Source organism: Scleropages formosus, chromosome 14, assembly GCF_900964775.1.
Source record: "Scleropages formosus chromosome 14, fSclFor1.1, whole genome shotgun sequence".
NCBI lineage: Eukaryota > Metazoa > Chordata > Actinopteri > Osteoglossiformes > Osteoglossidae > Scleropages > Scleropages formosus.
In genome coordinates this window covers 15,938,965-15,965,809 of record NC_041819.1, presented here as the reverse complement: position 1 = coordinate 15,965,809, position 26,845 = coordinate 15,938,965, and the positions used below count along the sequence as shown (strand labels likewise).

Sequence of the window (26,845 nt, the reverse complement as noted above, 5' to 3'; positions counted from 1 at the left end):
TTGCAAAGAGACCCTGTCTCTGCTGCATCCCTCTAACTGAATGTCTTCCTGACATTCACTAAAATTCAATTAACAGAAATCTAGAGGAACTTACAGTAGTAATAAATCCATCCATTTTCTGACCATCACAATGTGGTTTTGTTTAAGTGGGGAATAAACCGAATAACAGGGTACTTTGTAAAACTGGGGTCTCATACTCAATTTGCCCAAGGACTGGGGTCAAGCCTGCCCTTTTCTAATGCCAATTCATGATATGACAAAGATATGACAGGTTTTGACAACATCCATACAGTGCATGAACAATCTTGTGATGCCGTTAAGGCAACCGAACATCCTACGAATAAGCTATTTCCTTTGGGTAACAGTTGGCATTTTTTTTTTTTTAAAATCACTTCATCTCATTTTTGTTCGGTGTGGTGCAATGGCTGTATATGAAAAGAACAATGCTACAATGATGATTCTATGATACAACGAGAGAATAAATACCTCAAATGTAGCATGATTGTACTACGGTTCTGCAGGACAGCCAGCTTGTATCCATACAAAGCGGAGGAGGAATTGTGAGCGTCTGCGCGTGGTTATGGTCTAAGTACAGATGGCCCCATAGTCCTGTGCAAAGCCTTGGGTTTGAGTTTGAGGCCCATGTTATAAAAAAGGGTGTCTGAAACTGCCTCGAATGACAGATCTAGCAAGTATCAGTTACATAAAGAAACTTCTAAGTAGCTTCTACTATGCACAACTACTAGTAGTAGATATACTTAGAATATGAGAAAATATGAATCGCTACAAAATATGTATGTCACAAGGAGGAAAAAGTTTTCCTGGCACTTGATTTTTTTTTTTTTTAATTTTTATTTTCATTTTCCCTCATTCTAACACTGACTCTTGAGAAACAACTGTAAATAATTCACTTGAAAAAACTTTAAAAGGGGGAGGAGGAGACGCACGCTGTCCTTGAAGACAAATCCATCCACTTGTGTTGAAAAGCTTACAATTAAATTTCCAAACAAAACAAAAACTAAGTATTATAGTTTGATACTTTTACTCATTTACTGAAATTACTAACAGTGGAGGGCCATCCAAAAAACAACAAACCTGCTCTTTTGTTATAGCACTAACGTTTTCATGCGCACGACATACTTAATGAAGTGAAATGGCTGACAATGAAAAATAAGCTAGCTTGGGTTGCCTCGTTTCTACAGTAAATTTAAAGTAAAATACTGGAAGAAAGCCACTTTTGAGAATGGATTTCAACTATTTTCAGTGGCACCTGAGTTTTTCTGCAAAACAGGATGAATCTACTGGTATGATATTGTTCAAATAATTTAAGGACTATTTTGTTTCTTCTGTAATTATTAGTAGAACAACTACAAAAAAAACTATACAAACAATTTAACAGATACTTCTGTAATGGCAAATAATCTGTACTGAATACAGTGTTCATAATACTGGTAGACACATATTTTCTTACAAATACTTGACCTTGGCAAGAAACTGAAATCTGCAAGTACCCATATTTGAGTCTGATGTTTACTGGGTCGGTCTGATATTGATCTCTATAAGAAATATACACAATCAGGAAAAGGAAAAAAAAAAAAAAAAAAAAAAAGGCGGAAGACCTATAAACAAAAAAGGGCCTTCATTGGAATAGGTGTCCTTGCTAATGTCATATCTGAAAAATGCCCCGTACTTTTGCCATTATATTCTATTCCGAGAATTACATTCACGCTGCATTTCGTTTGTAACATGCTACCCTTAGCGGTTTCTGGAGAAGGCACAGTAGCTCGAATAAGGCAGGTTTGCAGTGAAGTGGAATAGGCCAAAGACGGCTCCCCTGTAGTGGTTCCAGCAATGCCACTGGCCCACGAGCATCACATGCACTCAAACTCGTCAATGCGCTGCTTGGTGTTCCCCGACCGGATCTGCCGCAAGGTCTTGTACTTGTCCCGACCAGCTCGCACGTTCTCCGCGTGGATGATGTCGTTCTGCGTCTTCTTGCTTTCGTCACGGGCGTTAGCCAGCTCTGAACTGAGGGCCTGAAGGGGGGCAAGTGATGCAAAGAACATTTAAGGCAAAATACTTTGCTACTCACAATGTCATGGTCATTCAATTGACACCGATCACCAACCCGCTCCATTTAAAAAAAAAAAAAAAAAAAGTGTTAGCAGGTCATAACACTGACCAGCAGGTGCTTCTGTACACGCTCGTTCTTCTCCGCCTCGGTCATGCGCTCCTCCTCACTGCGGTCCTTGTAGGCAGCAGCAGACGTGAGCTCGGCGCTGGCCTCGGCACTGCTCTCGTCATTCTCATCATGCTCGTTCTCGGCGTGCACCGGCTCCTGCATGTGAGCAGACAGCACCTTGTTCTTCAGCTCGTCCTTGGTCTTCTCCAGGTCCTCCTGAACTGTGGTTGCCTGCCAAAACCCAAAAAGGAACATGATCTGTGACCATGACACTTCAGCTGCAAATATGAATAAATAGTATTGTTTTGAAACACCATCTCTCAAAAGCAATCTGTAATACATTTACATTACATTTATTCATTTAGCAGATGCTTTTCTCCAAAGCAACGTACATCTCAACGAAAATACAATTTGTGCATTACATTAAGAGAAAGACTTAGCGGCAGACGTGACTTAAGTAAACTTAGTTTGTTACTTTCCACTTGATGCACCGATGTTCATCGCTCAAGTAGGTGCATAAAACACAGGATAGATGAATTCTGATAACTTTCCTACAAATTTTCTTTTTTTTTTTTTTTTTTTAAATAAGGTACACAAACATTTACATACAATCCAGGAGTAGCGGCTGTGTGAAGGGTTATTTGGGGATGATCGTGAAGGTAAGGTGCATGAACATTTACACCATACATGAGCTGGAGAGATCTTGGGCGAAGTGGGTCCGGAAAATGTGAGTTTTCAGACCCTTCTTGAATGTAGACAGAGTTTCTGCAGTTCTGACTGGGAGGGGAAGGTCATTCCACCACAACGGAGCCAGAACCAAGAACCTCCGGCGTAATAATAAAATCTAAAACTGATTTTGCCCCTTTTACATTTACCTGCTGACACATTTCGCTAAAATGACTTACAATATAAAGCTACCTACAGCTACTTTCCCATTTATACAGCGGGTTAACTTTACTGGAGAAATTTAGGGTAAGTTCCTTGCTCAAGGGTATTATGCGGAGAAGTGATTCAAACTTGTGACCTCTGGGTCCAAAGGCAACACTTCTAACCTCTATGTTGCCAGCTGCCCCTTTTAACACACAGTTTCAAAAACCCCGATATAGATAGCAGCTGTACAGAAATATGCCAGTGAGTGCTTGGAAACTTGTGATTTTGAAGAAGAAGAAGAAAAAAAAAAAAATCTTTAACACACAAAGAAAATTTCAGAAAACATTTCTGTTGGCTCATACAAGCCCCCAACAGCAGAGGGGGGAGTGAACACACTTTCCAAAAACTTAACTGTACTGTCTGAGTAGCACCTCTTACTGTCAATGCTCATATAAAGTACAATAAGTGAAAGTTAGTGAACGCTACAGAGATTCTCATTCTTGAAGAAAATATTAAAATAAACTTATGAAATCAAAATGTTAAATCTTGTTTTTATAAAAATAATTTATTTTTTATACTTTACTATACACTTAACTCTACTGACCTACTTGGTTTAACCAGTGCAGCTTGAGGTTAAATTATTTTCACTTGTGTTTCTACGACACACAATGCCCTGCAATTGGTCATTACACGCCTATTATGTCAGACGAGAAATGCCGATTCTCATTAAATAACCATTTTGTGGGAACATTAAGGGACACAAGAGGTTCCCATTTTTAAGGCAGCAAAGTATAATAAATATAGTTACAATTTTGCACCGATACGTCAATATTTTCTACATTACATTGTTTTCTTCACTTATCTATTTTGTAAAAATTTGTCTGCTGTGGAACAAAAGCAACCCACATTTAGACACTCAGCTAACAAATCACCGGATTAATTCATCTCCATCTGCAATTTCTACTCATCATGTGTCATGTCCCTTAGCGTCAGGTCTTCAGTAACAAGATGAACACTTCCAGTGTTTATGGGATGAATCAATCAACAGCTGGGATTGAGGCGGAGTCTGTGGAAATGATGCACTGAAAGGATTTTTTTTATTTACTATAAACTGAGATTCATACAAAACCTAATAGTACATAAATCATAATGTCTATGCGGAGTGTTTATTGATTGTGACTTAATGTGTAAATTGACGCAAGATTTACAAACAAAGCCAGTTACGACAGGAGTTCTGGTCCAAATTATAAAATGAGGAACTGGCATGCTGTCAAAACTGCACAAATAAGAAAATCATTCCGTTCCTATACCATCCATCCATTGTCAACAACTGCTTGAACCCCAACCACAGCTTGAACCCCAGACCCGCTACACAGCGGGCACTACCACGCCACCCCATAGCAGAATTAACAAATTCATTCCATAAATCCCAGCATTCCACAGATGTTAACCCCAGAAAGTACAATGCCAGAGCACATGGGAATTTCCATTTGCATTCTATTCCCACTGATGCTAAAATATGGAAAATAATCGTAGTGGAGGAATCCAACTTCCTACCAGATAAACAGGATTTCCCCATGCCTGAAAGCAATGCTGCAACACCCTCACCCAATGAGTCAGAGCCCATGATGGCTCTAAAGACCTCCTGGGAGGATCAGATGATGAAGGTCCTGCAAATTTGCTGAGAGCTTCTGAAGAAATCCAACTTATATGCACCTTATCCCCCTTTCTTTAATACCCTGCATTCAAAGCTGTATTTTGCCTGCTTTACCAGAAAACCATACTGAAACTTTCCAGTCTAGATTGAGAAGTAGAGGACCTGTACATGAAGATGGTATGGGGACTCTAGTGTTCTTGTTCATGTTAATCTTAGAGCAACACAGACTGTGACATCACCCTAGATTATACAAGCCTTACAGTATGGTTATACATTGGCTTACATTCTGTATTTAGCTAATGCTTTGCTCGAAAACAAGTTGCCATGTTACTCCTGCATGTTGAGCTACTTACAATGATCTACCTATTTATACAGCTGAAGAATATTTTTTTTACAGAAGCAATTCATACTAGAGCAGGAGCATGGATTCAAACCCCAGTTTTTTTACCTGCAAGGCACTGGGGAACCACTCTACCTGTACCTGCTGCTCCAAATGAATACAACATGTAGTCACTGGAACAGTTAGATCGCACTTCTTGTCCTCGACATGGGGTGTTACTCAATGTTCAGTCCTAGACCCCATTCTTTTGCTGAGTTATTTACATTTACTTGGCAACCTAATCAGGAGTCACAGTATTGAGTTTCACTACTAACAATACACAGATTTATAATGTAGGAACAAAAAATCTGACCAGGATAAAATTTAACCATTAGCTTGGAGGAATGGTTGATCATTTTCTTTAAGTCAATGGTGACAAAACCAAATCTTACTTGCACACCACAGCAGCTACGCAGCTGGCCTATAATGTCACCAACCTGCTAGAAATGTAGATTTACCTCAGGGTCAGTCCAGAATAATTATGGATTAAGGAAGAAACTAAGGGTTAATTTTTACAACTACAGATTGAAGATCTTAAATGAGCAATACTCTAAGAGTTTTTTTTTTTAAAAAAAAAAATAAATAAATAAATGTTTTGCTGCTGTTTATTCGGCAATCGCCAAAGATTGAGAAAGAGTTGAAAATGACGAATTGCTTACAACAAGGTTTGCGATCCATGTCTTGCTGCGCTGGCTTCCTTTTGCTTTCAAGGCCACTTTTATAAATTTTACAGGCATTTTAAAACCGAAAGTGACAGTCCTTTGCATCTTAACAAGGTTGCCAATCATCCAATCATATAATGTTTGCAGTTTTGCCAACTAGTATACACTGGACTGATTTTTTTTGGAACAGTCTCTGAGATCAAACCCATTCTGCAACAACTACACATGCTTTAAACTTGATTTTAAAACATTTAGGACTTTATTCTGCAATGCATTACAAGCAAAAGTCTTCAGATGGAATACATTTTTCTTTTTTTGCTGTATTTGACATTTTCTTTCAATCCCTTTCAGGTAGCATTTACATAACGCAATCTAAAAATGTCTATGTTCAGTTGCAAAAGAGGAGGGGGGAGGAAAAAAAAAAAAACTAACATTCTGAAGAAGCAGCTCAATCTGTTCTTACCTTCTGCTGCCACTCCAAGGCCTCCTCTTCCTTTTTCTTCTTGGCATCCTCCAGGAGGGAGATCTTGGAGGTCAGCTCAGCCAGTTCAGTGGCCTTATTGAAATAAAGACACTTTCTTGAAAGAACTGAGATAATGTCATATTTGGACTGAAGACAACACAGTTACTTGCTAACATTTTTTGATAGCACAGTTAAAACTATGATATTTGCATTATTATCTGTATGCATTTATACTTTGTCTCTCTGCAGTTCGATATTTCTCTAAAATAGAATCAGTGACATTTTTTCAAGTGCAAACAGCAGGACCCCTGTGCCCAGTCACGCGGCTTCCTTTACAATGATGTGAGCTGCTTTTCATTCAGATGCCAAAACTGTAAATGACTCTGAAGATGATGCGGCTGGACCACAGACAAGGACACTGAGCTGTCCCATCACACATGCACGCACCAGGTGCTCCTGGTTCTTCATCTGGTTCTCAGACTGCTGCAGCAGAGCCAGCCTGGCCTCCTCTGCCATTCGCCGCTCCTTCTCCAGCCGCTCTGCCTCCTCCTGGGCCCGCTTGCGCTCCTGCTCCAGCTCCAGGGCCCGCTTCGTCTGCTCCTCAAGTTCTGCACACACCCATCAGACAGCATTCTAGACTATATCCTTCTGTTTTAGGTTTCTCTGAGCAAATGCACAAATGTAGTAATTGGCTCAGATCAGGGATGACACAGATGGGCCAGACAGACAATTACTGAGCTCCTGGACCAGAATTTTATAAACAAGAAGTAAAAGTGCAAATAGGCAGAAAGAGGGATGCTGTGGACTGTTGTCAAGAAGACTAAGTTTGTGGGATTTGCGTGCATTTCGATAAAACATTCCAATTTGTTTAGTTAACTGCTCAGGGAGTGTGACAGCTCCTACCCTGTGTTTTGTTTTTTTTTTTTTTTTTTTTTTATAAAAAACCCACATTCCACAAATGTTCAACATCAAGGGGAACCAGCAAAAAAACCAGAAGGCCTGGAAGGCTGCATCAGTAGGCATCTCGAGGTCATTACTGGCATTGTTACATTATACTTCGGAAAGTATTACTTGACGGGCCGCGCCTGACCTTGCTGCGCTTTTTTCGTCTGCTCCTCGATGTTCCGCAGCCTCTCCATGAGCTCCTCTTTCTCCTTCTCAATCTTCTCCTTCTCCTTCTCGGCCATCTCGCGCTTCTTCTTCTCATTCTCCAGCAGTGCCCTGTTGGAAGGAAACAATCCAGAAATAAATTAACACAGAAATAAATTAAACACAGCGACAACTTCCTGCCATTGTCTGGCCCCATCAGAAAACAACAAGCCTGAGCTACACGAGTCTCACTTTGCCTTAGTACCAAATAAAGTTCAGAGGAATGTGAGCTAGGGGAATCCACCCATAAAATTTTATAGGGGTTGCTCACCAACAACTTTTCACAACTAATGTTTAAATGTACACCGTGCTATAATTCTTTGGACTAGGAAAAAGGTACGCCACACAATATGCAATTTCTCCCCAAAATGCTATAGCTGTAGTGCCGTTTTACACTCAGGTATAAAGAGTTAGTAAATAACTAGTCAGTAGTTACTAAGAGTAACTATTTACTATCTGCATTTGGCAACTAAGCAGATGTGTTTTTTCGCAACTTACAAGTATTTACCCCATTTATACTACAGCAGGAGGTAGGACACGCAGCCTGGGTCCAGAAGCAGAAGCTCTAATGACTACAGAGCCAGCTGCCCTTGCTGACACCTACAATCTTACCATCATGTAACTGTAGTTTTGTATATTATGTCACTTTATTATTTAATCATTTATACAATTGGGTAACTCACTAGAGTAAACCCAGGTAACTCATTTGACCAAAATTTGATCAATCTGTACAACAGTAAGAGAAAGGATTCAAGCCCAGATCTTTTGGGTTAAAGTAGCAGCTCTAAGTACTACTCCACCTGCTGCCCCAAGAAATTCAAAGACACAAGCAGCTGCCACAGTGTGTGACACAGAGGGTACAGACAGCCATGTGCTGACCTCTCCATTTTCTTGTGGTTCTTTTCCTCACGGGCCTGGGCCTTCATCTGCTGCACTTCGATGGTGTCCGGCTTGCGGCGCCGCATGTACAGCTCATGGTTGCCCATGCACAGCGCAAGGATGCGCTTGTTGATGCGGAGGCGTGGAGCGTAGAACACAAAGTCCTGAAACACACAGACACTCCCACATGAATCGTGGGTCTCCTGGAGTCACATCAGGGCATTTTTACACAAAAATTTACCAGCTACAAATATTTACTAAAACCATTATTCTGAAACTCTAAAAGTGATTTATAAATGTATATAATGACATAAAAATAAAATACATAATTTTTTGCAATTTAATTTTTATCAAAGTTCACGACTAAAGAGACCTCCATATTAAATTTTCACCCCAAACAGGACAAGATAAAAATGTTACTAACCGGTGCTTTCTTGTCAATTGGCTTGATAACAAATTTCTTGTCGTTGAAGGAGATGTTTCGGATCTCACTCCACGGGAACCCAATTGTTGGCGTCATCCTATTGAGACCAATAATGATCAGTGTGATTTTGGCTCCAGACAGTATGACAAAGTCAAATGTTCAATTTTTTTTAAACTTAAAATTGTGATCTTTTACTTCCATGATTTTCTTTCCTCGCCTGCAGAATTCTAAAAGCGAATCACTGCTTATTTACAGAACTCCGCAAATGTTCATACAGACACTAGACACTATCCAATTATGGTGCCCACACATGGCAGGCGGATGAGGAGAGCAGGGAGTGTGACTGATCACTCCAGCTTACTTGTCCTCCTGCTTGTAAATGTTGAGTCCAAGAGCATCCACTCCCAGCCACAGTTCTGAGCCTTTCTTGTTCTTGATGCTGAAGTAATTCACACCATACATCTCGAGGTCTTGGGCAATCTTCAAGTACTCCATCATGGAATCCTCCCTAAGGATAAGGACAGAGAAAGGAAGGGAGAGAGAAAAAAAAAAAAAAAAAAAAAATTGTCGCAGTGAAGGAACATCTAGGCAGCATGATGCCTTCTTCCATTAGGGACTTTTGCTGTGAGGGAAACGTTATCAAACAAATTCACGAATGTTATAATCAAAAACAGCTATACCATATATACTCCAATATATATACTGGAAACAATGACCGTAGATCATGCTGTTGATAAGACAATGAACTGGATTAAAGCTATGATTTTTATCTTGCACTTACTGTTATATATATTAGCTCCTCAGTTCATGAACTCAATTATGACCAAAAGTCTGTTTGTAACAAGTTGTTTATAAACCCAAAGTCACTTTTACTACTATGTCATCAATGAAACCTTACAGATGCTCCTCAATTTATCTCCAGGTTGGGTTCTGTAGGGGACTTGGATAAAGCTATAATAAATAAATACTATTTTCATATTTTATTATCACTGACATACTTACTGATCAAAATGACAAGTCAAAATCAATAAAAATACAGTCTCTCCACAAACTCCTACTAGGTGCTCACTGATGACTGGTCTATTTCAAACAAGTACAATGTTCATCATACTGCTATTGATCATAAACATTCAGGCACACCAGACAAGAACCATACTCCTATTCTGTTTGGGTGTGCTTTACTGACATTTATTGGCTGGATGGACAAATACAGGCTGTGTTTGCTCCACGGAACAAATTTCAGAAAAAAAGTGAAGAAAATATGTCAACTATAAAAATTTATTTCAATTTACCATTGAAAAATGTGTCATCTGAGGAGCCAATGCTCCTTCTGTGCATCTCTCAATTTGTACTGTAGGTTAAACATTGAGGCAACATGTTGTTTGACCCTAATTGTATGCCAGTAAAACTACAACCAGCCTTCTTATACAAGCAAGCACTGAGAAATGCTTGTGACACAGATGTGATAAAACAGCTTATGGGTTCTATGCCGAGGAGCTGAGAAGTGTGTGCCTCAACCAACAGGATCAGCAACTGTGGGCATGAGTACCATTCTTAGCTTCCATGGAGTATAGCTCTACTTTATTAACATTCTAGTCTTTCACCACATTAGAATGCCCAGGAAGGGCAGACATCTGTATTTGGACTTCTACACGTTATTTCCCTACCCTCCTTTGCACTGGGATTTTTTGTTTTCCTTGCCTCAGCTGTTTTATCCTAAAAGCCAACTACAGCACTCTGTACTGTATCTTCCCCTGCAGTTTTCAGTGCTGCGTGTCACCTTGGTGAGAAAGCTGCTCTATAAAAATAACCTGAATTGAATTGATGACTGAGAGAGACAAGTATCTAAAACAGAGGTGAGAAGTGATTAAGTAATGTGAGACACAGGTGTGAAGGAGTGGGAGATGACACTGTAAGATGGCGATGTGAAGGAGTGGACACAGTGTGGGAAACAATATCAACAGAATCAGAATTCCAAGTGTTTTGTCACACAAAGAGCCAAATGTGTCTGTATGACTTACCTGAGCATCCCCTTGTGCTCCTCATGCCACACCTGGATCCTCTCTTCCCACTGCTCCTTGGTGAACTTGTGCTGCTCCAAGACTCTTAAGTGAACATTACATTATTAGATATGAAAAGAAAATAAAATAAATGATACTATGTATAACTAATAAAACTGCCATTGTGGTTTTTCCCTTGCAAGAGGACTGCACTTAACTTGCAAAAATATACTACAATTTCCACTGGGTGTTTTACTCATTCGAGGGAAACTGAGGAGTAAAGACCAGAAAAGGGCTGCTGGACCTTCTGGATCATAATGTTAATGTCACAGAGAAAATATAAGAGCAACATATCTTTTATTTTCAAAACTACTGCAAAATGTATAGTGAAAATATACCTTTGGGGAAGTATCTTTTCATTGGACAGGTATCCAGGCATGTGGGTTTCCTTGTTGTAGTCCCCGTACTTGGCTTGCACAGCGTAGGAGGCCAGCAGCACGGCAGTCTCGGGGGGACAGTAGATGTCATCATTGAGGATCCCCTCCTTCACCTGCAGGAAAAAAAGCCTCTGCGTGGCCTCCTGGATCAGCTCTTCAGACACGTCTTCGGGGTAGAACTTGGCTCGGAACTTGAAGAGAAGGGGGCTCTCCTTGCGTACATCCTGGGCCGTCACCTGAAGACCCACAAAGAACATTGTCACCTTTGGGTGTGGTGCTAGAAAGGAGTACCTTGGTATGACTTCCTCAAGTCTTAAGTGACATCTATTATTTGGACTAAGTTGCAACTGACTATTTAAACTGGGAAAGGGCAGCAGGTAACTGATAATGGCAAAATATTGCAAGAGTACAGTTCAGTCATACAGGAGCAGATGACTAGATATTGGAATGATCAGACAGTTCAGAACATTATTTTATTACTGCATTTTGCAGAATTTTCAACTGGTTGGTAAATGAGCAAAAAAAAAAAAAAAATTTTCAGGCCTTCGGCTATCAATACAAACATTATCTGGAAATGGAGAACTGGAATAAATTAGCATATTCTTTGCATCAACCTCCTCCCTCTCATTAATATTATCAGATTTTTTTCCCCCCATAGTATCACCATATTACGCAAAATTAATTACAATTTGTTTGGGGGGAAAAAACATTACTTCAAGCATAAAACTAAATACATAAAACACAAACCATAATTTAAAAAAACGGTTGAAACATTTTATTTATAGCATCCTTAATAAGTGAAAATCACAACATTTTTAAAATAATGTATGATACATCGGAAGAATCAGTCATTCACATGCACAGACCTCTCTCTGATCTACTAGTCCAGTCATCGGAGGATGAACTTTGTGTCTCCTAGGCAACATGATGCTGTATAATGTGAAAATAAAACACTCCAAAAATGTGTTTACTAAGCAACTAAACTTTAACAAAGGAAACGGGCCATTTCCAGGCGCTGGAATTCCTTGTTCTTTCCCACCATTCATGAGAGAAATTTGAGAAATTCATTACCTTTTTGTTGAGTTTGAGCCAAGTGGAGAAGCCTTTGGTGTCCTGGTACTGCAGCCCAAAAAACCAAATCTCTCGAAGTCCGATCGTTTTCACCACCTACAGGAGTGCAAGTTAAAGACTGTCCCTCAGTCCCTCCCAAAACCTTTAACCACACATCTGGGTTTCATTTCAGAGTTAGACACATTCATACTAACATATTTTCCACAGAAGCTTGCAACTTATTTAATAGAAAATGACTGGCATGCAGTCCTTATTCCTGAAATTTAAGAGCAGAAATTATACAATTTGAATGTACACGGAGGAATAAAATGTACTTCTACAAACCACTGTCATTATCATCATCATAATCTTTGTGATCTATCAAACTTCAAAAAGTTGGCAGGAAACTAGCTGAATGTTGCTTTAACAGCAAACTGTCTCAAATTACTAGATTATAGACTCCAGGTGCATCTATGCATTCATATACAGAAAATGCATAATTTATTTCCACAACAAAAACACAGCTGGGCTGGAATATACTTGTTATGTGTATAAAAATTAACATGAACAACTATTACTATTTGAGCAACTGGTAATATAACTTTGTTCCTTCAGCTACCTTCAACCTAGACATAAGTTCCTCGAGTAATGCATAGTTCTCAACCATAACACTCAAACAAGCTACTGTAAAATCATCTCATCACAGATGAGTGTGTCCCTTTGCAACTTTATAAGTCAAAGTTCATTATTTGTCTAACCCAAGGGCTGAATGAATTAGATTTTCAAATTATTATTTATCTTCATCTCTAATTGCCTTGGGTCCAGCAACTTCTGTTTTAACTGGCGTCCCATATTTTCTCCCTTGTTATTATGTCTAAATCTATGCCCTAATTCCATGTCCTTCGGTCATTAGTCTTTGTGGTTTGTCAATTATAGGTCTGAATGGATCCTCAGACATGTGATGTATTATCCCCGCATTGCTGGATACACTTTCAAAAAGACTGCCCCTAAACAGAGCCCTTCAGTTCAAACATAAAAAGTCTATTTCTGTTCATTATTTTAATTCCTATTTTCTAAATACTAATACCGCTGACAAGTTCTGCAATCACTGGTACACAGAAGCTTGCTACTTATTGAACACAAAATGACTGGCATGCAGTCCAAATTCCTGAAATTTAAGAACAGAAATTGTACAGTTTGAATGTACATGGTGGAATAAAATAATTCTGTAAAGCATGCAAACATTTTAAATAGTTTTCAGAATGATTAGGACAGAAAGCTCTGTTGAATCACCGCATTTTTGCAAGCCGTTGGATCATTTTTAAACCAACCGAGCAGCCTCCTTTTAATAGGTTTCATGACGGTCATTAACGCAATTCTTATTTTGAGTAGCCGATGACTATTTGCCCTTGTGGTTAGACCTGCATTCTCTCTGGCATTGACTGCACCTTGAATTGAACGACATGAAATGATCATTATAAAGTAATGTCCCTGCCGGACATCGTTTGTACTGTATGTTATGTGTATGTTCCATTTGCATGCAAAGTCACTTAGTGTATGTAGCTCCCACTAATATCTGGTAGCTAAAATTTCCCTTGAAAGACTGTAGTTTATTAAATAAACACTGACTGGGCTATAAAAATACACAGGCATACTTCAAAACTGAATATTTCCCTCTATAATCTGAGCTTGTTTTTATATTAGCCTCCAGTTCAACCCCCCCCCAAATTGTTTTCCTTCTTTACCAAACCCCTCCCCCACCACTGTACACTACTAGACCTGCTAGATATGCTACAGTCATTAAAAAAAGGATTTTAAAGCCAGAATGTCAGACAGACTTGCAGCTATCGGATAATCACATTCTCTACGCCCTTATTTGATTAACAGTGCAGGTCTTTGGAGGACAGGAACTGGGCAAACGCCAGGCTTCTGTCGCATCTGCTTCACTCACGGCTCAGTTTAGCACTCAGTTTCATACAGTTTCACTGCCTCAACTTTTAAGCAATACAGTACTGTATAGACCATCCATATTGCTCTTACAACTACTTTGCTCCAATCCATAGAGGTCAGCACATTTTCCATAGGACTGAAATATCTCAGCCAAATCGAAAGTGTACTTTTGTGTTTGGGCAGCAGGTGGCATAGCAGTTAGAGCCACTACCATGCAAGTGAAGGACCCAGGTTGAAATCCCACCAGCAGTGGTAGTACTCTTTGAAAAAGATACAAGCATTAAATACACACAGTAAAAATTACCCAGCTGTACAAATGGGTAAATAACTAAGTATCTTAACATTAAGCTGCTACAAATTTCATTATGATTAATACTGTAAACAATTTGACTGCCCTGATGTTCCACTATCAGCTTGTTCACAGAGCATCTGGGGGTTGGCGAGTTCTTTGCATTCATGAGAAGACAATCTTATCTGACTATGGCAGGCAAGGCTGCCCAGACCCCGCAGGCCAAGAGTGATTCCTAGCATAGCAATGCACTGCAAAATTGCATGCAGCAACAAAACCGTTGCTTATTTTTTTTTTTAAAATAAAATAAATAAAAACACTGCTATTTTCCATAGCAACCCAACACAACGCCCTCTACTATGAAACCGTTTACTGACACGCATTATTTTATTAGTGTTATCTGATCTGCGGTCAGTTCAGATAAAACGGGGGGGAGATCCCCGTCAACCACCCCCGCGTCACTGTAGGTGGTGTTTGGACTCTAACAGGGAGGTGGGAACCAAGGAAACGCCTATTGTTTGCCTCCAAAAAACTTCCTCTGCCTTGCCGGCACCGACAGGGCCGTGTTAACCGATTCGGCCCACTTATAGCGTTGTGGAAATCCTAAACAGCTTCCAGTGCGGCAGCCAGAACATCTCTGTAAACAACCCTCGTGAGCATAATAGTGAGAGACAGATGAAGTGTTCTGCAGTAGTTTGGAGGAGTCTCGCCAACTGTGCTTACACTGACTATGTAAACAGTGCAAGCGGAGAGTTCCCCTTAGCTTGCTAGCAGAAGACGCTAAGCCCCCTTTAGCGTGTAGCGCAACACGTAGCTTAGTTTGCAACACTTATTTTTGGTGTGGACTGGACAGGACAGATCGATCCATTTCCCATTCAAAGAGGGGCAAAGAATGTAGTTTTCGGTATCTAATTATCTGACGTGAGGGAGAGATGGGATCTTTTTAACGATAAACATCATAAAAGTAGGAAAACAAACTGTGCTGACCTCTGCTAATTGCTAACCACTTGGTAATGCTCGCTACATAATTACACGTTCTGCACGGAAAACAAGGCTGTACAGCAGACAAAATTTCCGCTGCAAACATCTTCAATCCAGCATGATGACTCCTTTAAATGTTGTGCTCAATCTTCGAAGTAGTTTCTCCCCACCTTATGTAGGTAATGCATTCCAAAAAAACCCTTTGTAAGTTGAATGCTCACAAGTCAGAGACATAATTAGCATTAATTTCAACGGTGAAAATTTGTGTTCCTATGCCGCAAAACTAATGCCAAATTCTGCTAAAATATCAGCAAATCCCATAGAAAAGGCACACAATGACTTCAGTAGTTAACATTTGTCGTTATAGCACAAAACGTTCTCTTCGTAACTTTAAAGTACTTTTTTCCTGCCCACTGGTTTCGCTTCTTTGTTGCCATTACATACACTTACGCGATCACAAATGGAACATAGGCTCATGACACCTAGTGTTTATTAAACTTGGATAAAGGTGTTAGCTAAATACTAGTTAATCACTAATCATTACAACTCTCTTTGGAGAAACGCGTCTGTAAAATAAACTGTAAATGTCTTTCACCTCTCAGCTGCTGGGAAAGCAATACCGAAATTCAGTTCTCATAAGAAAAACGCAACAAAATGTCTCATGCTGAAGTAGGGCTATTAAATGAAACTCCTTGTAAAATTGAATTGTCATGAATCAAATGGGCGTACCGCAGGGTATAACTTTACACAGAAATCAAAAGTAGAATGAGAATATTACCATTATTCTGGTGTATAAAGCTACTGTGCACTTGAAATGTTAATACTTTTGTATTTTGCACTCAGAATAAACTTTGCTCACAAGATACACAGAGGTATTTTTTACACAGCTGTAATTTCCCATAATAATAAAAAAGGCAGGAAGATGACAGCGTATTCAAGAAGAGAAGACACGCCTGCCAAGGTGACTGGCATAACCCACACTGGAAAGTCCTTCCATTGAAGTTGCCGAAAACTCCCTGGCAATTTAACTTGTCAAAAGTGGGAGGAGAGAGCTGCTGAAAGAAAGCATCCCTGTCCAGGAACAAAGCGGACCTTTTATCGCTTCAGAAGCACGGGCACTTTGAGCTGCCAGGGGACGCTATGAGCAAGGTTTGGTCAGCCATCGACAAGCAGGAGGGGGAATTACAGACAGACTCGCCAACATGGGCAGGAGAAAGCTCCAAAAACAGCACCCCTCATTGTCTAGAGCTGGCCGTGCTCCCATTCCTCTTCCTGCTACTTTCCCTCTGCCTCTTTTTTCTGTTTGAAAAGGAGCTCAAAGCAGTTGTTCTCCGTTTTCTAGATGTTCCTTAACTAACTGCAAAAAACTACAGTAAACTGTATAAAGGCTACAAAGTCTCATTTAATATGGCTGCGCAAACTATGATGTTTACGGTGCTTTTCTGGAATGTTCCATTATGTAAGGTATTAAATGTTTTCATATGGTTTTCTGGATACTGTCTCAGTAGGCCAAATACAGACTAAGTGTTTTATAATACATGAAATCATTAACAAGCATATCATCAAAAGCCCATGTTAAATATTTAAACAGACCTATCCTGCACATATTTACATTTATTTAACGGATACTTCTCTCCAAAGAGACTTACAACGTACCTAACCTGTACAATAACCTCTGCAGTTGATACAGAATGCTGCTGCACGAGTTGTTTGACTTGCCAAAGCATTCCCACGTATTTCCTCCACTTGTTTCACTGCACTGGCTTCCTATAGCTGTCCTGATCAAATTTCACACCCTGGTTATTGCCTACGAATGCATCAATAGAACTGCTCCTAGTTATTTACAAGACTTGATCAATTGCTACACCCCAACCACACCACTTCACTCATCTACTTCTGCCTGATTGGTGCTCCTGCGCACAAAAGGTAAAGCGTGAAGGTTCTCAGTTCTGGCTCTGTTGCGGTGGAATGACACCTCCATCACTCAGAACTGCTGAAACTTTGTCTACATTCAAGAAGGGTCTGAAAACTCACCTTTTCCGGACTCACTTCGCCCAAGAACTCTCCAGCTCATGTATGGTGTAAATGTTCATGCACCGTAATTTTATGATCATGCCCAGATAAGCCTTTACACAGCCACTACTGCTGTATTGTATGTGAATGTTTGTGCATCACAGGGGGTGCGGTGGCGCAGTGGGTTGGACCAGGTCCTGCTCTCCAGTGGGTCTGGGGTTCAAGTCCCGCTTGGGGTGCCTTGCGACGGACTGGCGTCCCGTCCGGGGTGTGTCCCCTCCCCCTCCGGCCTTACGCCCTGTGTTGCTGAGTAGGCTCCGGTTCCCCGCGACCCCGTATGGGACAAGCAGTTCAGAAAATGTGTGTGTGTGTGTGTGTGTGTGCGCACATCTTTTTATATATATTTTAAAAAAAAAAAAAAAATTGTAGGAAGGTGATCAGGATTCGTCTATTCTGAGTTTTATGCATCTACTCGTGCAATGAATATCGGTGCATGAAGTGGAAAGAAAACCAGATTTACTTAAGAATTATATGTCTGCAACTATGTCTCTTTCTCCTGATATAATGCACAAAATATATTTTCTCAGATGTCGCTTTGGAGAAAAGCATCTACTAAATGAATAAATGTAAATGTACAATGTTAAGCTACCTACAACAACTCACTCATTAAGACATCAGGGTTTTTTTTTTTGGCACAGATGAAGGGTACAAACAGCAGGAGGTGGCATTCAAACCTGGGGCCTTTGAGTGCAGAGACAGCGGCTCTAACCACTCAGCTACCGTCTACAGATGTTTGAGGGGTCAGAAGCCAAGGATATCCAGCATCCAGACAGAAATAATCAAGTTCTCACCTGGTCAAAGAGCTGTTTGCCTGTTGTGTTGGGCTGGATGGCAAATTCCAGCTCTGCATCCATTGTGGTAACTCGCACACTGATCTATCAAAAAAAAAGAGGAAAAACATAATTAATTCCAGCACAAAGGAAGCATTGGCTACAATGGTCCCAGACCCAAAAACCCTGTGGCAGGGTTTGCAAAGTCTGTAACTGATGCAACAGAGTAATTAACATTTAACCCTGCAAAGTCTGAAAACATCTCCTCAGATAGGAACTCACTGCACTGCGTGTGGCAGTCTTGGGGGTCTTTGGGGGGGGGGCACAAAATGCAGAACTGGCAGACACAACAGTACTGGTTAGGTCCTACACCACGTTTATGATCAATCAATCCTCATAATGCAAAAAATATATAGAACAGGGTCATTTAATCTTTAACTGGTCACCTAAAAACACAATACTGGCCAATCCTTCCATTTTCAGTTATTGCTTAATACAATGAGGGTCGCAGTGACACGATAAATCAATCAAATGCACTTAAACCACTTGTTTCCAGGCATTTGATCTTACGTAATAAATTTAGAATTTTATCCGGGGATTGGCCTATCCCGCCTACTAACTCCTACATCTGAAAGCAGCCAACTGGGTGGGGCGTCGGGTTCGTGCCATTCTCAGTGCCTGGTATCAAGCACGGCAAATTTCTGGAAAGCAACAGGCAAAAATAAGAAGGACAGCAGATGCCTAAGCCTGCAGGCAGAGCAACTGAACAAACAATTGAAGCACAGAGGGGGAGAGGGGGGGAAAAAAAGGAAAAAAAAAAAAAATAATTTGTTCCCTATTTTAACATAATACCTTCCTGAGATTCACAGCAACGGAAATGCTAACCCATGGAATTCAAGAACCCCACAAACTCCACATCATCACCATCTTGACTTCTTTTTATACAAATTCAAGTAACATACCCTGCTTCTCGCACCATTGTTTCTTTTAAACTTTTGCAGACTGCAAAAGAAAAATGATGTTTCCAGACCATTGTATGTATTTTTTCCTCACCTTACTATTTTTCTGTAAGCCTATTTGTAACTTGCCTGGATGTGTGTGTGTGTTTGTGTTTTTTTTGGTTACTTATACTTAACTGTCATGAAGCAGAACTCCATGAAACACTATTGTTCAAATGTGTCTCCCCTGGGCAATTCTAAAACAACAGTTTGGCTAGAGCTGTGTCTACTGGGGAAAAAGAAATGCCACATAAAACTACATGTACCTTTTCGCCAAAGACACTTTTGTTAATGTTAAGCTACTTACACTTATTTACTCAATTGCACATCTAGATAACTGAGGGTGCCTTGCTAGAGGGTACTACAGGAGGAGACAGGATTCGAACCCGAGTCCTTTAGGTCCAAGGCAGAAGTGCTAAGCACTATGTCACCTGCTGCCAAAACACTTTTGAACATTAAGCATATGCACAAAAATGCCTCAGCAGTTACACTAAATCTTATTATTCTCATGTTTCCAAATCCAACTATTTATTACCGCTCCCCTGGAAAAAAGTTGCAAACCAGCATCCCAGAAAAAGCTACATGAATTTTATGAAAATCACGATCATTCCACAGCATTATGTTTAGAGAAAGGGTGGAACTGGGATTTAAATCACCACCATCAAATATGTGTACCGTTTACTGCTGGATTTTGTAAGAAGTGGATAATAATACTACTTCCCATAATTTGTGGAACTATATGAAGCTCAGAAATGGGTTCTGTAAACTACATAGCCCATTGTTCCACAATCACAACAGCACAAGGCTGAGAAGAGGCGACCGCAGTGCTTCCTGTCTTCAAGACGTGTGAACAGAGGCTGCCTCAACCGTTGAAGGTTGAACCCGAGACGAGCACCGAGTACATGCTTTCAGCTACACTGCTGCTATTCCAAACTTTCAAATGCGTGCACGGTCTGCTACCCTGCTTCGCAAAACCGGACATTCATGCGCAATACAGTGTTAAACACGTCAATACTTACAGACATTTGTGACGCTTTCACCACAGTTCTACACACTGTTTCATAAAGGTTCTTCTTCCGATACCTGCTCTCCAGAGAGTCATATGAAAGTGCTTGCGATTTTTATGAGGATTATTCTTAATTAAACCAGCCCCTGCTTGGGCCAAGCTAAATGGGCTTTTCTTCCATATAATCCAATGGGAACCTCTGGAAGTAAGTGCAGAGCATCAAGGTCAAAGACTGACCCGTTGTGTACCACGGAAATGTTACGCCGAAAAAAAAAGTGTCACTTTGTGACAAAAATCTACTCACCAAAAGTCTATTTTCAAACATGATTTGCCATTACAGACTAAATTTAGCAGCACTTTAAATTCTCAAAACCTGACTAGGGGATATTTTTCACTAAAGCATTAGGTGCTCAGTATTAGTCTGAAAAGCTGGATATTCAGATGGAAGACAAGCGCCATTTCTCATTAAACTAAGGTTTTACCAAATAATGTTTAAAACTGGAGAACTAAGATGGTATTAAGGGGCATTTCTAAAAGTGTAAGATGTTCCTAAGTTACTTAACAGAAACTGTTCTTAAAACCTCAACACTAAGATGGCTGACTTATGGGGTGTTTTTCATTAAACCGTAGAGCGCGCCTAAGTTTTCATTCTTAAAACTGGAATGTTGAGACGACCAAGGGGCGTATCTTATTGAAGCGCAAGACGCTAAGCGCTAATTCTTAAATCCTAATGATGGAGATGGCTGACTTAAGGGACGTTGCTCATTTAGCACGAGCGGCTGAAAGTGCAGGGGTTGCGGTGGGTGTCGGGCCTTCGCAGGCCTCTCTTGTTCTCCGTTTCAAAATGCGAATTGAGCAACCCCACTACAGGAAGTTACCACATCCTCTGCAAAGTAGGTCTTCGGGCACAAAGATGGCCGTCCGCCTCTCTCTGCAGGGGAGCCGCCTCCTCAGCGCTTTATCGCGCCAGAAAAGCACAATCGACTCGAGGCTCGAAAGTTTCATTGAGGAACCGCTGTACACTTCAATGACCTCCAGAACTAGAGTCGGCAACAAAGCACGGTCAAGTCAGCAACCATTATGCTGGTTCAGAACACTTTACAAAGTAGTTAAATGATTTATCGTATACTTCAGGCAGGAGCATTTCCTTTCGCTGACGTGTATTTGGTAGTACGAGGCACAGCGGTTAGAACGGTCGCCTTTGCACTAGAAAGTACACAGGTTTGAATCCTACCTCCTGCTGTGCTTCTGAGCAAGGTAGCTACTCTGAATTGATACTGTGAAAAAATTACCATGCTGTATAACACGAATCATTGCAAGCAGCCTCACATTTTATGTTGCTTTGAAGAAAAGCATCAGCTGAACAAATACTTGCATCACAACAGAGTAGCTCATTATTTATTCAGCTGATGCTTTTCTCCAAAGTGAGCGGTAATGTCAGTGTTGTGCATCAACTGATGTACCACAATTTACCCTTTGGTACACTTAGGTAATTTTTACAATTATTTACCCATTTGTACTCCCGTAATTTTTACCCCATCAGTTCAATGTATCTACACCAAGGGTACCACATCAGGGGCACGGACTCAAAAGCGTTTCCATGGATTGCAAGTCACCAGCACATTTTTAAGAACTCAGCAAGTATAATTTATTCATTGTGACCATGAATATTAACATAATAATAATTGTTTAAGCTGCTTTCTCTGCAATGTATCCAAGTACATAATGAAGACCTTGGAGGGTCCCTGATGTCATATCCTGACTGACACACAGCTAGTCAAGGCGGGACAAGAGCAAGCATAGCTGCCAGAGGCCGGGGCTCCGTTCCACCACAATGCTCCACATTATTTCACAGCTGCGTGCCTGATTAGGACCGCACCCCTCCTTCCCCATGTCAGCGGTAGGCCCTTGCGGTCCAGGTCACTAGTCATGTTGCCACATCCGGTGGCAGCAGCAAGGTGGGACCAAGGGCAGTGGAGATAGGGGCTCGAAGGAGGCGTGCAAAAGAAACGGAGCTCAGTGTTTCACTGCTCCCTACTTCGCATTCAGCACTCACCTTTACTAGAAAATGTTTTTTTTTTTTTTCCCCCCTTAATGCATTTACCACTGTATTTGTATTATATTCTTCTTACGTTTCGTAAGTGGACAGTTATTTATACAGCTGCCACCATAACAGCATCGAAACTGTTTGAAAGCGTATATAAAGACACACAAAAAAAGTTCTGATCACATTTATTCCAACCTATAGTAACAGAGGCCAGGAAATTTTCAAAAATTAAGCAATGGAGTAGTTTAAAGAAATGGGCTGGATATTACCCAGCCCCATAACCTAGCTGTTGCCAGTTAAAGTCCCCCTCCCACCAGTGTTGTAACTGTGGACTTACCCTGAGTCACTCCGGTAAAATGCATTACAGAATCCTGTGTCAAGTACTGTTGAGTTACTTTGGGTAAAAGAGTTTACCAAGAAGCTTAATTATAATAAGTGTAAAACGTATCAAACTGTGCCTAAATATATTCTGCAGCATGCTGTATTTGTGATTTCTGCTAATGACAAACCCTTTTATTAAATTTATTTTTTCCCAAAATATGAAAGTGGCATAAGCCTTCTATCTTGAATTTCATACATATATAAACATAAAACAGCTATTATTTAGTATGGACTAACCTACTGTCTGCAATTATTTACCCATTTATATAGCTGGGTAAATCCTCCTTTATCAATTCAGGGCAAGTACCTTGGTCAAAGGCAGTAGAGCAGGAACAGGAATTCAAACATGGGTGCTTCCATTGCAACGTTATTGCTTCTAACCACTACACCACCTGCTGAACCTGTTTAGTACATGCACTCAGTTTTGAGGACAAAAAAAATGTTTACATAGTGATCTATATCATTTTGGAAAAAGTTTGCTTTTTAAAGCAAACTGTGTGCCTTACATTATTTATTTGGTAACAGTGTAGGTCACTGCAAGTACGGTCCCATTACACCAACACATGATTTGGTACCTTTCATTGCCTTATTTAGTAATCGACATCATTTAGTCTATGTCTCCATTTTCACAGTTGTTATTGGCTGCGACTCCCTTCCGGTGGACAGAGCCCTGCCGATCGGCGACGCACACACAGCAGCTCACATTAGCGGTCACCCCGACACGCATCTCTTTTTCCACTAGTGCCCCGAGTAGAAGCAGCAGGCGATGGGCTCTTGGCTCTCCGGGCCGCAGTTCAACAGTGACTTTTCCAGGTAAAAATAGTTCATCTCAGAAATGAAAAAGGGAACTAAGAGCAAGTAGTTCTGTCTAGCAAGGGTGGGTCTCCGAGGGCGGTCCGGCACACAGGGTGTTTTTCACAGCCTATTTTTAGCACAATAGCCGAAACAGAACAGCAGGGGAAAAAAAAAAAAAAAAAAAAAAAAGCTTACGCACAGTGCCCACCCCTCCTTTTACAGGCATTGCCTAAACTCGGCTGCAATAGAACAAACTGAACCCTTTAGGTGTCGGGTACAAGAGCTTAAGGGCCTTCCTGACCCGCAGGTCGCACCCGAACCGAACTGCGGGCACGTAATAACTTTGAGGACCAAACTTGTTCACGAAACACAACTTAGTGGCTCATAAAAACCCGGCATTACACGTGTAAGTCTTACATGAAAGTTTACTAATTTTATACTCTTCATTTCAGTCAAACGGGCTTTCCAGAAGTGATTTATCATACACTGATACGAGCCGAAGTCTAATGGAGAGTCCCTGTGTTTTTACCACTGTGGCCTGAGTGACTGCTGCCCATTACTGGAAAAAAAAAAAAATAATGCAGCCACAAGTTCAATCCATACTCAATTCACTTTATTCTGCAATATTTTGCTTAACTCCTATCTGTCCTATCTATTGATTTAGCAGATGCCTTTCTCCACTCTCACATACTGTGTTGGGTTTATACACTAAGCTGCTTAAAGTGGTTTACCCATTTATGCAGCTGGGAGACTTTTACTGGAGCAATTCAGGTGAAGTGCCTTGCTCAAAGGTACTAGAGTGGGGACGGGGATTCAAATGCGGTACCATCTGATGTCAAAGTGACTGCTTTAACCAGGAGCCACTCAACCTGCTGTTCCAATTAGACCTGTACAACCCAATAGTTATTATCCACAGTCAGACCCTTCTTTCGTTGCTGATCTACAGCATAGTGGTTAGAGCTGTTGCTTTTGGATCTGACAATCATAGGTTTGAGTCTCACATACTGGTGCAGCACCCTTGAGCAAAGGACTTACTCCAAATTGTTTTAGTAAAAATTACCGCGCTGCATAAATGGTAAATAACTATAGGTACCTTAACATAGCAAGTTGATTTAGAGGAGTGACAGCTAAATGAACAAATATAAATGTAACTTTAGATGGGTATAAAAATAGAAACTAATAGAGAACAACACACAAAGAGTTAAACCCTCTCAATACTCCTCTAGAATAAGATGGGTGCATATTTTTCATTGGTAAGTATGTTACTGTAAGTGAGAGGTACAAGTTCAAAACTGTCAAAAGCTAACAATTACCGTGACTTTCATTTCAAACATGAAATCAACAGCTGGCTGTCCAACTATTCCATTAGTTCTACATTTCAAAATTTTGTATTGTATACAACACCAACACAGAGAGCCTCGCATATGCATTTTTCATTTTGCATTGTGAAATGAAAAGGTAAAACTGTCACAATAAAGCTTATAAAATTTATTAAATGCTGACAAAGGGCTTAACCCATTGATGCAATGGGAGGTCAAAGAGCAAACCTTCTGAAAAAGTTTCTCACACACTGGAGAAAATGCCTGCAAAAAAGATCTCCTAAAGCCTTAAAAAGCAGGATATGTATACATTTCAGGCTCATATACATTTTTTCAGCGTGACTAATATCAGTCCAATGCATTTTTCAATGCAGTCAGCATGGTCATCTACAGATGGTGAGCAAAAGGAAATCTAAATAAAATGAATGATTTGCACATTACTCGACAAGTAGGGGGCCCGGGTCACAGCACCAGAAGATGAAAGACAGGAAGTCGACGTTCGCAGAGATCAGCAAACAGGGTTGGGGGAAAACAAGCATAGCTTTTTTATTTAAAAAAAAAAAAAAATGTAAGGTTAATACATTAGCAAATGGAGGGAAAGTTTAGCAACGATTTCATCAGAAATGGATCATCTGCATGATTTAAACATGGTGAAAAAAAAAATTTTGGGGGGGAGATTTAAGCAGCAACAATTTTCGTGCTGCTACAATGTTCTTGCAGAAAAACAAATGAATAAACACTTCAGAGCTCAGCAGAATTGAAATCTTTCTTCAGCTACACATGTGTAAAGGCAGAGTTCAAGGTTCAAAGGTGAGGATGCAAAGCTCTCACTAAACAAATACAATAAGAAAATTTCCTCTAACTGAAAACGTAGTAAACCACTTAACTGTAAATTGTTGTTCTCTTCAATTAAAAAGTACAAAATATTTTCAGATCCATAACTCAGCTGAACCACTAACTCTACGGTACTAAACAATTCTAAACACTTCTGCCTGAATCACAGCAGAAAGAGAGAAGTGAAAAATATTGAGTGTGTAACAAAAAAGTACAGTTTTAAAGGCAGCTAGTCCAGATTCACACACTTTTGAAGAGCAAACATCCCTCAGGACGAGCTTCTGGAAGAGGGAACTTTCCCTCCATTCCCACATTTTTACCCTCCATTCAGAGGAAAAGCCTTGGATAGTTCACATAATTTACCCTTTACACTGGCGACCACCTGCAGCTTAGTTTATTACAAATTGTTAATCTCTACTTTGCTGTGTATGCTTCTAGAGACATTTAATCCCCTGCTTACATACCACCGGCCTTTCCACATCACTTAGCTTTGTAAATAGTTTTTTCTCCCTGCCCTCCCTTTTTTCTGTTGCCTGGTACTTCAACGTACTAAACAGCAGTTTTTCTCTATTTGCTCGTGCTTTTCAGCACCGTCTTTGGTGGTCTTTGTCTCTTAAAGCCCCTACCGAGTTTTCCATTTCGTAACAGCGAACGAAACAAGGACAAGAAACATATTACTTTTGTTAAGAACAAGAAAAAACTTCATTTCCTGCTGTGCCTGCTATCATTTTAACGCAACAACAGGAAGAACAGGAATTTGTATCAGATAATTATCAACATTTTGTGAAAGCTGCCAGGTCTCCAAAAATAACAGTACTCCAAATTATTTTATTATGTTACTTAACAATTAGGGACGAAATATATTTCTCCACAAACACAGACAGCCTTTTTAATTTTCCATATCTCTCATTAGTTCTTGAATTGACCAACGATTATATTCTCAAGAAAAGCCACACAATAAACAATACAATAAAACCTGGCCAAAAGGTCCAAAGCAACACAGCACCAAATAAAAGTCAAGTGGACCAATTACTATTAAAAGAAATGACTCTGGGTTGATAACTTCAGGTACAAAATATTTAACAAAACCACAGACTGAAAAAAATTTCACTTTGTTTCCGATCCAACATAAACGGCAAAGTGTTTATGAGCACATCCAGGCGGAATGCTATATTTAGCAGCATTCCTCCTAATCTCATCTGCATAATAATTTCGTGCAGAGATTCTTAGCAAAGGAAGCACTCTGTGAA

The 26,845-nt window shown here is 40.3% G+C and overlaps 1 protein-coding gene across 2 annotated transcripts in view; it reads right to left on the bottom strand.

The window, feature by feature from the left end:
• Positions 1 to 626: 626 nt before the first annotated feature.
• The window catches only part of msna (moesin a), a 28,530-nt gene continuing 2,311 nt past the window's right edge, over positions 627 to 26,845 (bottom strand). The window contains exons 2-13 of one of the 2 annotated variants that reach the window (XM_018728530.2): positions 18,237 to 18,320; positions 12,174 to 12,269; positions 11,064 to 11,338; positions 10,687 to 10,770; positions 9,027 to 9,173; positions 8,666 to 8,762; positions 8,242 to 8,405; positions 7,304 to 7,434; positions 6,661 to 6,821; positions 6,214 to 6,306; positions 2,183 to 2,413; positions 627 to 2,036 (exon numbers count right to left, since the gene is read on the bottom strand). In XM_018728530.2, the coding sequence (XP_018584046.1) occupies positions 1,872 to 2,036; positions 2,183 to 2,413; positions 6,214 to 6,306; positions 6,661 to 6,821; positions 7,304 to 7,434; positions 8,242 to 8,405; positions 8,666 to 8,762; positions 9,027 to 9,173; positions 10,687 to 10,770; positions 11,064 to 11,338; positions 12,174 to 12,269; positions 18,237 to 18,320 (1,728 nt within the window). In that variant the 3' untranslated portion in view covers positions 627 to 1,871. Of the gene's footprint in view, positions 2,037 to 2,182; positions 2,414 to 6,213; positions 6,307 to 6,660; positions 6,822 to 7,303; positions 7,435 to 8,241; positions 8,406 to 8,665; positions 8,763 to 9,026; positions 9,174 to 10,686; positions 10,771 to 11,063; positions 11,339 to 12,173; positions 12,270 to 18,236; positions 18,321 to 26,845 lie in introns of those variants that run through there. The other variant, XM_018728531.2, reaches the window with a different exon arrangement.